Source organism: Notothenia rossii, assembly GCF_949606895.1.
Source record: "Notothenia rossii genome assembly, chromosome: 1".
Taxonomy (NCBI): domain Eukaryota; kingdom Metazoa; phylum Chordata; class Actinopteri; order Perciformes; family Nototheniidae; genus Notothenia; species Notothenia rossii.
This window is the reverse complement of record NC_136912.1, coordinates 48,090,990-48,105,875: the sequence shown is the minus strand read 5'-3', so window position 1 is coordinate 48,105,875 and position 14,886 is coordinate 48,090,990. Positions and strand designations below refer to the sequence as shown.

Sequence of the window (14,886 nt, the reverse complement as noted above, 5' to 3'; positions counted from 1 at the left end):
ATCCGGGAGGGACTCGGAGTTGAACCGCTCCTCCTTCGCATCGAAAGGAGCCAGTTGAGGTGGTTCGGGCACCTAGTTAGGATGCCACCCTAGGGAGGTGTTCCAGGCACGTCCAGCTGGGAAGAGACCAAGGGGTAGACCTAGGACCAGGTGGAGGGATGATGTCTCTTCGCTGGCATGGGAGCGCCTTGGGATCCCCCAGTCAGAGCTGGTTGATGTGGCCAGGGAAAAGAGAGTTTGGGGCTCTCTGCTGGAACTGCTACCCCCGCGACCGGACCACGGATAAGCGGGAGAAGATGGATGGATGGATGGACTTTGCAGATTCTGATTAATGTTATATAAACAACCCTTAAAGCAGACTTTAGTTGAGTAAAATTCAGGGAAATGTGATTGTCAAGTGCCAACAATCAGGAGAGATATTTGATAGTTGGTGCTTGAGAAGACTAAACATTTATCTGCAGATCTCTATAAAGTATATTAATTACTCGTTATTCTCTACTAATAGTTAATTAAAAATTGTATATAATTGCATAATTTTGCACATCCCTTTCAAGATTTTCTAAGGTTTATTGACATATCATGAAAAATGAATGAAAAACTTGGGTCACAGGTTCCTCAACAATGCATTACAAGACATCTATCAATATGTGTGTATACCTCCACCAGTAAACTGTCAAATTCTGCACATTTCTTATACTATCTACATACATAAGAGTATAATTAATGTGTATAATATCAGTAAAAATAAGTGCTTCAACATAGTTAACATTGCAGGAAAGCAATATATTAGACGTTAAGTACTTTGTCAGGCTTAATATTTATCTGTAGATAGATACCCCCAACGCTTTTTTCTTATTTGAAAGAAGACATTAACCTAAAGTATTCTTTAATTCGTGAATAAAGGTTAATTAGTTTGTCTGTTTTGCACATCCTCCTATTAATATCTTTGTACATCCAGCACTAAACTTTTTTATTGTAGAGATCACTTACAGTATCTTCTTGATTTTTTATATTCTATATTCCTATCATTGACCTTCTACTTTCCCCCTATGAAAGTATGTACTCTTAATATTCTTTTCATCAAATAACATTATTCAACAAAAATAACATTATTCAACAAAAATAATTCAATAACGTGCTTTAACCACTAGGTGGTGCACACAAGGTACACACAGCTTACTAATAATAACTTTCCTACATTATTATTAGTGTAGGACATTTGTGTATGTATAACATCTGAAGATGTGTAGTTTTATTCATGTTTTCACATAATTTTACAGGATGTTGCTATACTATTTCTTATGTTTTACTTACATTAATATCTGATTTGTAAAACATCACAGACAGAAAGGCATATCCGTCATTTAATGGTAAGCTATTGAAATTGTGATTCCATAGATGTGTCTCCCATCACCCAAATCCCCTGACTATTCTCTCAACTCAGTATTTATATTCTTATATTCAAAGAAAATCAGTCCTTTTCTATCAGCTATGCACCGTTATGGTGTAAATATATCTATCAATTGGACTAAATATAAAAGTCAGCCAAATTACTATTTATACTGCAAGGAGACGTATTTTGTGAAAAGAAATGCAAGATGTGGTTTAATTGTTGATATATTTATAATCCACGTCACATATTCAGTTTTGGCGGCAGTTCTTCAAGTTTGTCCAGAAGTCTTCTCATCAGGGCTCTATAAATAAAGAACCACAGCAGATGTGTAATATTTAATGCAGCCGAACCGTGTATTACAATGCCGTTATGTGATGACTTCCAAAGATAAAAGCAAGAACACTTGGAATAAAGTATTATTATTATTATTTTTTTAAATGTTTTCGGATATCATATCGCATTAACATCATATCCCAACATGCATTGCGGCTAAAACATCCAGTCAACGAGCTTCAAGCTGAGGATCTTGGGTAATCTTTTTTGAATAATATATGAGCGTCACTACGTCACTTTACAGCCCCGCCCACTTTTGGGGAAACCAACGCTGTGATTTGAACGGCGATCAAGCCTGAAGTCCCAGAGATCTTCATTACTGTCCTTTGTTCTTAGAGGAAGTAAAGAAACACGTAACTCTGGATTTGTTTTAATGTTTGAGGTGCAATAACAGGGTATATACAGGAATCCTGAAGTCAAATGTAATACCTTTAAAGACTTTTTTTAAGACCCTTTCCATACATTTTAAGACCTTATCGCCACTTCAAGTTCTAACATTGGCGACACACTTTACCTCACATTTACTATATACAGTATTGATTGTAAGATAGCACAACTAAACCGTTTATGATAACTCCTTATCATAATTCAGATAGAACAAAGCACGAGAGAATTAATTTTGTGACCAACCCAATGCAAGGTTTATTAGAAAAATTATTTGACCAATAAACAAAACAAATGACAAAATGTTGTACTATGAAATATACATTAAACTTTGGTCAGCTTCAGCGGGGTAATGCCATGTAGGAGTTCACAAATACCCATCATGGCATGTGATTCAATTCATTTGCTTTGCTGTCCCACTCTTTTTCGGTTTGTTCCAGCTCAATGCATTTCTCTTTGTGCCTCCTCCTGAGGGTGTTGGACTTTGTTAGCAGTTGAGCCATTAAAGATCCAGCTTTTCCCTCAGCCTGCTCAGCAAGTTGATCAGCATCTTTCTGAAGGACACCGCACACTTCTTTTAGGATCTTCCTTTTCTTTTTGAGCTGTTCTAGCTCATCTTCAACTGCTCTTCTCTTGAGGCTCTGTGTGGCACTCTGTCTCTTCTTCTGTTGTTGATCCAGGTAAATCCTGTACCTTGATCTTGCGAAGGCTGCAGAAGCCAGGAGCTCCTTAGTGAGTGGCACCTTTAGAACGCCACCACAGACACTAACCTGGTCGCAGATCAACCTTTGTGCCTCCAGGGATTCTTCAAGGAGGTTGACAGTTTCAACCTCCTTGTTGACAGAGAACCCCCTTTCAACCGTGGCTTGACCATGGGACAGAAGTAGAAGGCTCTGGTAGAATCTCCGCAGCTCAGGGTATGTGCTGAGAGCTTCGTGCAGGAAAACATCGAGCCGCTGCTCAAATGGCTGGAAGGAGAGGAAGCCTTCACCTCTACCCTCAACAGACAGAAATCTTTGAAATTGCTGGACGATCACATCACCTACAACATTGACAGACAAAATGAAAGAAGTAATTATTCATACAGATGGAGCACTGAATTTCGGACTCCAGCTTACAGCTTCCTGCCTACCACCAGCCAAAGACCAGTATAGAGGAATGTTAAGCCCTCCCACTATTTTCCAAGAGGGCGTTGCCAGATTTTCAATTTCAGGTTTTAACCAGGAGATGGCGCTTCATTCACAAATACAGAAAGACAAGTTTCATGGACTTTCAGTTGTGTTTTGAAGAGCATTTTAACACATCAATATTTTAGATCAACTAAACTATATCTAATCTTGTAATTCAATAATATATAGTCTTTATATATTAAATAATCATAATTATAATGTAAATGTTTACATTACACTTCTTTATTTGTTATGCTCATACTTTAACCTTTACAATCGTTTGCTTTAATATGCAGTATATTTTTGTGTTTGCTTCCTCCTGCTCCATTTCGGACACATACTGTATGATTTATTATTATTATTAATATGAAGATATTATTAAGATAAGATGTTACTTTATTGATTGAACATTTTAGTTTAGAATGTGCTCAGTGTGCGAAAAAGTACACGTCCCACCGTCCGGGACGTGTTATTTACAATATCGGACAAGTAGATATTTCAATTGACTTGTCCGGCGGACAAGTGACGTTTTTCGCCCTGATTTATTGATAAATTCAGTTTACAAAAGGCAGAACTCATTCGCAAATTGTCAGTGTCCGCCATTGTTTGTTTAGAAATGTTAGTTTCGGTTCTGCTTGTCGATTCCTAAGGGAATGCATCTCGCCGCTTTCTGTACAGTTGGGGCGGGGCGGGGCAGCGCTGGAAGTGTAGCACAGTGGCAGGGTTGGGAAGCAAAACTATGTTCCGAGTAGGAACAAATAACAATTGTCCGGTACCGGGATTAATAAGAGTTGTGGGGACAGGAGGCGAGGCCGAGCCCCGCGGACCAAAGCTCTCTCTCTCTCTATTCTCCGGATCAGCTGTTCGCTGCATGGTGCAGCTCAGCATCTCTCTCTCTTTCTACACACAGCGGATCCGCTGCCCGTTTAACAGCCTCATCTTTTTCAAACTTTCTTATGTTCTTTATCTGACACGTAATGAAGGTTATTAAGCGTTTTAGCTCCTGTGTTGTTAATATTGACCGACATTTCCTTTATGAAGTGAAGCAGCCTCCCTGTGTCCTCGCGCTGTCCTCACATCCCCGGACCCCCAGACTCGGAGGAGCACAGGGATGTTAGTATTGTTTATGAAGCAGGGTATAGAAAGTACATTATTGAAATGAAAATACTATTTATTTACTTTTACAAACAGTGAGCAGCTGGGCAGCTGCAGCATGTAATACACATGCGTCTTTGAGTTGTAGAAAAGCGCTAGGCCTTATTATTAGGCTACTAATAAGTAGCCTAATAATTAATTATTACTTATTATTATAAGCTATTATTATTAGCCTATTATCATTATATTTAAGGCCTAGCGCTTTTCTACATAGGCAGGTATCAGGCAGGTTGCAGTGTAACATCAGAGGAGACTGGGCCAATTGTACATTCTCAAACTGCACCACTTAGAACTAACTAAACAATGCAGAGATTATTTTTATATAATTGTATTCAATAACCATAAGAAATTAAACAGTATGAAGTGATTTGTAAATAGGAATACAGATTTGACTTAATGTTTTCATAAATATATTTTTCTCCCACTTTATCATGGGACTTATTTTTACCCTCTCAAAGAACCGAAAATAACCAGAATCGAAAAGCAGAACCGGAATCGTTCGAATCCAAACGATACCCAACCCTATGTGTGAAAATGTAAAATACGATGGCGAAGAAGAAGATTCCAGTGGCCCCAATTTTTGTCCATTCTGGACAAGTGAAAAATGTATTCGGACAAGTAAATTGCCAAACTCACTTGTCCATGGACAAGTACTCTCTAAAAACTTTTTCTCACACTGGTGCTGTCCCACGGTAATTCAGAAGGCTCACAGTTCACATTCCGACCATTATTTAAAACAATAGGTGCTTTCATACCTTCTACAGTTTGATTTGTATAGAGGGAGCTCTGTCAGTTTTCGAATTACCCATTTGCTTTCGGGGAGCCCTATTTTTCAGAGCACATCCTGCTACTAAATATGTCACACGCACGTTCTGTTGACTGGCGCAGCAGCGTGGATGCGATCAATTGCTATAAAAACACTCTTCAACTAATACAGACGGTGTCACTATGCCGGCGGATGTGGCCGTTGTTGAAGCCTCTTCAGGCTCCGCATCGGCAGGCCTCTCCCTCGGTGTGGAGCTGTCAAACTCGACCCTAACGCCGCTTACAGCCGGCCAACTAAAAGTTGTTTTCCGTTCACGTTGTCATTTTTAGACTCCTTCGCTTCTTTGCTTGTGAATCCAAAAGCTGTGACGCTTGGCTGTTTTCGTTTTGCCATATTTTTTTATTAGACAGCCAGAGTTAAAAAAATATCAATATGAACATTTCAAATACCGCGCCGGCATCACCGCCATAATCATAGTAACGTAAGTAAGAATGCAGCGCCGCCACATACAGATGGCAACACCCAGACATATTCACAAATATAAAACAAATATTCAAAAACTGTAATGAACAATAACTATTATTTATTTCAAGAACTCTTATATTTACAGAAACTCAACATTTCTAATCTGTGTGACACAAATATGCACGACTGTTTTGGGCTCCCCCTATTTATCTCAAAGTCAGCCTTCAGGGGAGCTCCCTCCCTCTTCGGGGGAGCCAAGCTCCTCCTAGCTCCCCCCCATTTCGAACAGTGTCTGTGTCTGAATGGCCAGCGATTAGGTGCGGCGCATTTATCATAGGTGATCAGAGCTAACTGCCTGCCGTCAGATTTCATTTAAAAAACAGATCTGATTTTAAGACTATTTCTGCGCTCATAAAGAATGATAAGAATAAGAATAATGCGTATTGAACTGGTTTCATTAATTAGTGAGTTTATTTAATACTAGAACCGCCAATCAGGTCAATTTGTGTGATGTGTGTTGTGTGTGTGCAATGTAACTTTTTTTCAATAAAATATTAAAGTCTCCCAGTCCCTGACTTTTCCTGAAAGTGTGTTATGTAGCACCCTATGTTGTTAAAAATTGCATTCTAATAGCGGGATTTGACAGGTTTAGGTAGGCCTATACAAAAACCTCTGGCGGTTCTAGTGTTAAGGTAATTAGGTACAGTAGAAGCCCTTTTTTATCAGTAACGAATTTAGCAGTTGAAAATAAAAGTCAACTAACTGAGGGTCACTTGCAATTACAGTGTTGTGTCTAACTGTAAGCTTGTCACTCAGAGTAACCTACCGTTAATTTAGCTGCTGGAGAAGAAAGATCAAGGGGGGAGGGGGGGAGAGAGCTGTGGTTGATGGGCCATTAGTTGTGTAAATACACAGCTGAGAGCTGCCGTTTCATTCAGACTGTTTAAAAAACTGTAACAACGGACTATTTTTCTTAGCGGATGCATGTCAATTTAAATCAATACATACAACTATTTTTTAAATCAATACATACAACTATTTTTTAAATCAATAAAAACATTTTCTAAATCCATAAAAGCATTTCAATTAATATTGGGAGTCATGTCGTTACTTTGTTGAGAATTTGGCCGTGTAATAAGCGGGATAATTTGCAGCGACTTGTTCCTTATGGGGAAAATAACACCCGTCATGTGTGTGTAGTAGAGGTGTGAGTGGTTAAAACACTTTCATGAAGTGAAGGAATTTCCTTCTATAAAACAGCTGTGGGCAGCAGTGAGTGTCACGGACATGAATTCATAGATCAAGGCAGACTGGTGCACACACTCTCCTGTCCTGCCAGGCGACACGCCCGTTCTAAGCCGTTTCCCTCCTCACATCCCAAGCATCCCCACAAGTGTATTATGTTGTTACATCGTTTCAGATGTTATGTTTCAGTTGTGCTCTGTCTATGTTCAGTGATGCAAACTTGTCACCTTTCGGCGAAAGTCGCCGTTTTGAATCCAAAATAAGTCGTTTGTGTGATTCATGTAGATCTGCAATACAAATATTTTTGGGGTATGGGGGGGGCTGGGACCCGGATTAATCTGCGGCCGTGAGCTGTTATGTGCCATCATGACACGCATGGTGTTCTTTTTTTATATATTATAATGAAGTACGAGCTGTGTGCTCGAGTCTTCCTGCCTGTCGGCTCTGCTCATGGATGTATAATAAGGCTCTGCTGCTCCGAGATGATGGTCTAGCTTCAGCAGCTACATTACCTACGGGTGCGTTCGTTAATATTAACTGTGCGTCCGGAGTCACTGTGGCACAGACTGGACCGCTGGTGAACAGCTGTTAGAACGGGCCGTTCAGGTGTTCAGAGCAGAGCTCCCTGTCGGAGCGGCAGAGCGTGATGTTTACATTACATTACATTACATTACATTGCATTTAGCTGACGCTTTTATCCAAAGCGACTTACAATAAGTGCATTCGACCAGGAAGATACAACCTTTAAGAAAACAGAATCATATAAGTACATCAGGTTTCATAGAGCCAAACATTTCAAGTGCTACTCAACTGGCATTTAGAAAGCCAGCCCTTTATTAGTATATAAGTGCTTTGTTAGTAATTTTATCGCTCGAAGTGGAGTCTAAAGAGATGAGTTTTCAGTTTGCGTCGGAAGATGTGTAAGCTATCTGCTGTCCTGATTTCAATGGGGAGCTCATTCCACCATTTTGGAGCCAGGATAGCAAACCCACGTGTTTTTGCTGACGGGAACTTGGGTCCCCCTCGCAGTGCGGGTGCAGCGAGCTGTTTGGCTGATGCAGAGCGGAGTGCACGTGCTGGGGTGTACGGTTTAACCATGTCCTGGATGTAGGAAGGGCCAGATCCATTCGCAGCATGGTACGCAAGTACCAGTGTCTTGAAGTGGATTCTAGCAGTTACTGGAAGCCAGTGAAGGGAGCGGAGGAGCGGTGTGGTGTGGGAGAATTTGGGAAGGTTGAAGACCAGACGAGCCGCTGCATTCTGGATGAGCTGCAGAGGTCGGATGGCACATGCAGGTAGACCAGCCAGGAGGGAGTTGCAGTAGTCTAGGCGTGAGATGACGAGAGCCTGGACCAGAATCTGCGCTGATGTCTGGGTCAGCTGGGGACGTATCCTCCTGATGTTGTAAAGCGTGTATCTGCAGCAGCGGGTTGTAGCAGCGATGTTTGCAGTGAAGGACAGTTTGTTATCTAGGACCACACCCAGATTCCTTGCAGTCTGAGTCGGGGAAACAACAGAGGTGCCGATGTTGATTGTTAGGTCAAGAGTGGGACAATCTTTTCCCGGAAGGAAGAGCAGTTCAGTCTTGTCAAGGTTGAGCTTGAGGTGATGAGCAGACATCCACCGAGAGATGTCTACTAGGCAAGCAGAGATGCGTGCGACGACCTGGGTCTCTGAGCGGGGAAAGGACAGAATTAGTTGGGTGTCGTCAGCGTAGCAGTGGTATGAAAAACCATGCGGGCTAATGACAGACCCGAGCGAGTTTGTGTACAGGGAGAAGAGGAGGGGACCAAGAACCGAGCCCTGAGGGACCCCTGTAGTTAATTGACAAGGGTCGGACTCGGACCCTCTCCAAGTAACCCTGTAGGTGCGGTCGTTGAGGTATGAGGTGAGGAGGGAAAGTGCAGTGCCTGAAACTCCAAGTTCTTGGACAGTGCGAAGGAGGATCCGATGGTTCACCGTGTCGAATGCAGCAGACAGGTCCAGAAGGATGATGACAGAGGAGAGGGAGGCTGCTTTAGCAGTGTGCAGTTTGTCAGAGACAGCAAGGAGAGCAGTTTCTGTTGAGTGACCTGCCTTGAAACCAGACTGGTGCGGATCCAGAAGGTTGTTCTGATGGAGATAAGAGGAGAGTTGTTTAAAGACAGCGCGTTCAAGTGTTTTAGACAGGAACGGGAGGAGAGAGACGGGTCTGTAGTTAATAACATCAGACGGGTTGAGAGTGGGTTTCTTTAGGAGAGGGTTTACTCTTGCCTCCTTGAGACTGTTTGGAAAGTGACCAGAAGTTAGAGAAGTGTTGATGAAATGGGTGAGAAATGGTAGAATATCAGGAGCGATAGTCTGAAGGAGGTTTGAGGGGATAGGGTCCAGAGAACAGGTGGTAGGACGGGCAGAGGTAACGAGGGTAAGAACCTCACTTGGAGAGAGAGGGGAGAAGGAGGTCAGTGTGTGGGTGAAGGGAGGGTCTGGTGACCCAGCGGTGAGTAAAGGTGAGTCAGAAAAAGAAGAGCGAATATCATCAACCTTTTTTTCAAAATGGTTAACAAAGTCGCTTGACAGAAGGGAGGAGGGGGGAGGTGCTTTGGGGGGGTCCAAGAGGGTGGAGAAGATAGAAAATAGTTTTTTGGGATTGGAATAGGAAGATTGGATCTTATCTTGAAAGAAAGTGCTTTTTGCCTGAGAGATGGAAGCAGAGAAAGAGGAGAGGAGAGCCTGATAGGTTAGGAGGTCGTCATGGTGTTTGGATTTCCACCATTTCCGCTCTGCTGCCCGAAGGATGGTTCTATTAGCACGCAGTGCATCATTTAGCCAGGGAGCAGGAGGGGACTGACGAGCCGGCCGCGATGTGAGAGGACAGAGAAAGTCCAGAGAGGATGAGAGAGTCGAGAGGAGAGTTTTTGCAGCAGTGTTTGGAGGCAGGAGTTGGAACGAGTCAGAGGAAGGGAGGGCTGAGAGCACCGATGAGGTAAAGGTAGAGGGGGAGAGGGAACGGAGGTTACGGCGGACAGGAGCAGAGTTAGAAGAGATGAGGTTGTTATGTTTGGAAAGGGGTAGAGAGAATGAAATGAAGAAGTGATCGGAGGTGTGGAGCGGGTTTACAGAGAGGTTAGAAGTAGAGCAGTTCCTTGAGAATATGAGATCAAGGACATTGCCAGCTTTATGAGTTGGTGGGGATGGAGACAGTGAGAAAGCAAAGGTGGTTAACAGAGATGTTAGTTCAGATATCTTCCCTGTCTGGAGGTTGAAATCGCCGAGAAGTACAGCGGGAGGGCCAGTTTCAGGGATGTGTGAGAGGAGATTATCTAACTCCTCCAAGAAGTCCCCCAAGGCGCCTGGTGGACAGATGTGAACTGAAAAGTCTTTCTGTGGCAATATTATTTAAGGAATCGTTGAGCTAGCTAGCTAGCATACATTGTCACTATCTGCTAACGTTAGCTTTAGCCTTCTATTTCTAATAGTTTTTTTTCATAGGCTATAAACAGAGGTGGTATAAGTATATATATTGTACTTGAGTAAAAGTAGAAGTACTCAGATCTTGTACTTGAGTAAAAGTAATAGTTCCAGAGTGTAGGAATACTCTGTTACAGTAAAAGTCCTGCATTCAAAATGTTCCTCAAGTAAAAGTAGAAAAGTATTATCATCAAAATATAGTGAAAGTAGCGACAGTAAAAGTAGTCATTGTGCAGATTGGTCCATTTCAGAATAATAGATATGATATGTTTTATAATGATTGATCATGAAAGTGTTCTCAAAGCTGCTAAAGGTGCAGCTAGTTTGAATGACTTTGTATACTGCAGGGTAGCTTGTGGATTTACTCCAGGTGGAACTAAAGTCTGATTTAACACTTGATTATATTTCACTTAATTAATCCAGATCTGTAAAGTAACTAAAGGTATTAAATACATGTAGTGGAGTCAAAGTACACCATGTACCTCTGAACTGTAGTGGAGTAGAAGAACAAAGTAGCAAAACATTGAAATACTTAAATAAAGTACAAGTATCTCAAAATTGTGCCCAAGTATAGTACTTGTTGAGTTTATGAACTTAGTTACTTTACACCATGTGGCTATAAAGATAAAAAGACTTAAGCCTTGCACAGGGGCCTGAAAATACATTTTCAAAATGCTCAACAGTGCTGCCAAAATTATAAACTGACTGTTCCACAATTTAAAATAAAATGCTTTTATATATTTCTATTAGATGTGACTCTTTGGCGTTTCTGTTATTATTAACACTGCTGCTTTAGTTGTTCTGACTGCTAAAATCCTCTGTCATTCCGTGGGGTGGGGGAGCCGGGGGCTCGGATCCTTGTCACCTTTTTCATACCTGATGAGTTTGCATCCCTGTATGTTAAAAAGCCTCAGTCACCTTAATTCATGTAATAAAAACATCTCAGGTCAGTAACACTCAAAGCTAAATGTGCAATACCATGTTCAGCTATGTTACTATTTATAATGTTATTGTTGTTACATCAGAAGATGTACATATTGAAATGATTTCTTAACTTACAGTAGGCTATTTTTTACAATGTGTGTTGGAAGGATTTATTAAATTACAATGAATATTGTCATTGTTGAAGGCTTTTAGAGAAGGGTGAACTATAAGCCTGAATTACATATAATTTCATACCTAAAAACATAAAAGCCACAATAAATAAGTCATAATTATTGTAGTTATTTGTACCTCCCGTATTGCTTTCAACCCACCAGCTTTTATGGTGTTGTTACGTCACTAACTGTAAGCTTGTCACATACAGTCTATGGTCCCTCAGAGTAACCTACTGTTAATTTAGCTGCTGGAGAAGAAAGATCAGGGGGGGAGGGGGGGAGAGAGCTGTGGTTGATGGGCCATTAGTTGTGTAAATACACAGCTGAGAGCTGCCGTTTCATTCAGACTGTTTAAAAAACTGTAACAACGGACTATCTTTCTTAGCGGATGCATGTGAATTTAAATCAATACATACAACTATTTTTTAAATCAATAAAAACATTTTCTAAATCCATAAAAGCATTTCAATTAATATTGGGAGTCATGTCGTTACTTTGTTGAGAATGTGGCCATGTAATAAGTGGGATAATTTGCAGCGACTTGTTCTTTATGGAGAAAATAACACCCTTCATCCAGATGAGGATCCCTCCGCTACACTTTGGGATCCTGGTCGACCGACGAAGCTCCATTAAAATATACATATTTTTGGTGAATTACTGAGTTTAGGCACGTTAATAACGTTTTAATGAAGTTGAATACAGTATATTCATATGTGTCAGTGATTTCATGTCAATTCGGCGAACATAAACATAAATGATCGTGGTGAAGATGATGATTAAATTAGGATTAAAAATCGAGAGCCGGGCTGCATTTCCTCCCGTTCGTTTTTTTCGAATAACAAAATTATTTTGTTAAATAACAACATGTTGATGTTTTGTAAATGATTACATGTGTCTTATTTAGCACAGAGTATGATATCCGTGACATATGGATCTTAACAAAGTTCCGCTGTACATCCAGCGTACTGTATCTGACTTTATTTCACATGAGCTCCAGTGTGGAACCCCACTGCACCTCCTGGTGGATCAATGATCCATTGCAGCTGGCTTCATTATAAATACATTTATCTATCACGGGTATGGAATCAAATTAGGGTCAATAATATTCGCAAATTATTTCACAGTCTGCAGTTGTATATCACCTGTTGTGCGCATGTGAAAAGATTTTGTGCATGTGTAAAAAAGTTTTGTGCACACAGATATAATTTGCTCGTGTAAAAACATTTTGCAGCTGTAGAAATATTTTGTGCGTGTGTGAAAAGTTTTTGCAGATATAATTTGCACGTGTAAAAAAGTTTTGCAGGTGTAGAAATATTTTGTGCAAGGATATTTACAACAGTGAGGTTTCACAAAGTCTGAGATACGGACACACACATTTCCTATCTGTGTGTGCGAACCTGAAGTTACAAGCTACAAGCTGCTATTTACGAGTACGAATTTTGACCCTGTTTTTACGCCTGAGTATGTTAGCCAATCAGCACGTTGCCCAGTGACTAGCCAATCAGCACGTAGCCCACTGACCATCCAATCATAGGACACAAGGTTCTAACGCGTTCGTTTTGCTGACCTGCGCCACTTGGAGCGTGCTTGCGGGAGTCAACATGGAGGAGCCCGAGGCGAACTCTTCTGGGACACAGGTGGGTTAATTACATGCTACCACGGAACATGCCACTACAGTTTTAATTAACTAACGTTACATCGTAATTAACTAAATATATCAAGACAGCTGTGCGTGCATCCCGGAGTTACTTAAATTGTATATTTAACGCTAGCTAGTTGATGTGGTCTTTGCTATTGTCTTAGCTAGCTACAGTCTGTTGGCTAAATTAACGTTTGTTGTTGTTGTGCCGTTTGAATGAGTAACGTCAATGTTAAAGAAAGTAATGCAACACTTTTTTCGGGTGCTTCCTGACATAATGTCCCGGGCATTTAATATGGAGAGGAAGGTTCAGTTTCCAATCCGACTTTTGTTCACGTCAGCTGGAAAATAAAGCAAGTGAACCGAAAAGGAACGGTAAAGTGGGCTAACCATACGATCTTTCAAATCTAAAAGGGTACAATCAACAGTAGTGGATTGTCAATACAGCAAAATATGCTCAGTCTTATGTTTTATAAATGGAGAACATTGGTTTAATCTGCCATACACCTCTTTCATCAGCTGCTAAATGTATTTAGTGTTTGATATATGTTATAACATGTATCCCACAGGAAAATAACTCCTTAATAGAGAGAGCTGTTCGCAGCTTTGTGGACCTCTTGTCAAATGCACAGCCACAAGTTTCAAGTTTGCCACAAGCTCACCAGCGGTCAGCCATAACAACAACTCGAGGAGACATGCAAAGGTATGATTTGAGAGGCATGAGTATAATTTATTTGTTGCTCATTATTGTTACTCAATATAACTTTGAACAGGTAGAAGGCAGGACCGCACTCCAAGGTTATTGAGGTGACGACTCCAGAGAATCATGTACAAACAAACGACAGAATGGGGGACGCACACTCCAGCTCCGATGCAAAGTCATCATGCAATAAAACAATCAATAAAACAATGACTTTGCAATCGGAGCTGGAGTGTGAATCTATTCTGTCATTTGTTTGCTCTCAATATAACTTTATCGTAACCTAAGTAATCGTTATGCTCCAGCCACCAGCCACCAGCCCGCCTCCAGACAACAGCCCATCTCCAGCCACCAGCTCAACAGCAAGCAGCCTCAAGTGTACAGAGGGAAATGCTAAGGTATTATAGTCATACTTACAGTGTATCCATTGCTAATTTCTGTTAGTGTTTTTTATGGATGTGCACACCCTCACATGAACTAAGACATAAGCTATCGCTGTAATTAGACTTGTTTATTAAGAACTAAAACTGAAGTTCTCTCCCTTTTTGAAATATTTTTTGACCTTATATTATTAGGATGATTTTGAGATTTGTTGTGACAATTATAGTATTTCATACAGCCCATTTTAATTTGTTTGATAGGTCATTTCCAGCATTCTACCAGGGGAGGAAGAATCGAGGAAAGAGGCCTTTTCCGAGCGGCAGTCTAATAATTCCCGCTGTCAAACAGCTTGAGTTCAATTTTTGTCTGATGCCCGAGAGTACAAATAAAACTCCGAAAAATGAGATAAGGCTTCTGCAGGCAGGACTTGGAAGGCGTACAATCAGCATTAATGATAGTGCTGATCATGAAGAGGTACTACATTTGTCTGTATTTCAGCTCAAACATTTATTTAAGGAATGCCATGGTACATCGTTCAGGAGCTGTTAACGTAGGAATTAGTCCATTGGCCAGAGCCCAACATTTCTCTTGTTGATACCAGTCAAGGTGGCAAAGCTTGCTTTTAATTTTTTGAAAACATAGCCTACAAGGGTACTACCTATACTATATGAGGACCTTATGTGAGAGATTTTTGCGAACATCATTATTC

The 14,886-nt window shown here is 40.9% G+C and overlaps 1 protein-coding gene and 1 long non-coding RNA gene across 4 annotated transcripts in view; both read left to right on the top strand.

Annotated features, from left to right (window-relative positions):
• Positions 1 to 14,886, top strand: part of LOC307017360 (uncharacterized protein) — a 45,388-nt gene that overhangs the window by 21,312 nt on the left and 9,190 nt on the right. The window contains exons 1-4 of one of the 3 annotated variants that reach the window (XM_079646932.1): positions 12,045 to 13,094; positions 13,666 to 13,799; positions 14,102 to 14,194; positions 14,438 to 14,651. In XM_079646932.1, coding sequence (XP_079503058.1) covers positions 13,059 to 13,094; positions 13,666 to 13,799; positions 14,102 to 14,194; positions 14,438 to 14,651 — 477 coding nt within the window. In that variant the 5' untranslated portion in view covers positions 12,045 to 13,058. Of the gene's footprint in view, positions 1 to 12,044; positions 13,095 to 13,665; positions 13,800 to 14,101; positions 14,195 to 14,437; positions 14,652 to 14,886 lie in introns of those variants that run through there. The other 2 variants (XM_079646933.1, XM_079646934.1) reach the window with 2 other exon arrangements.
• On the top strand, positions 3,706 to 5,085 carry LOC307013278. Its single transcript, XR_013800919.1, has 2 exons — positions 3,706 to 4,507; positions 4,634 to 5,085. It is a non-coding gene; the product is annotated as an uncharacterized lncRNA (long non-coding RNA).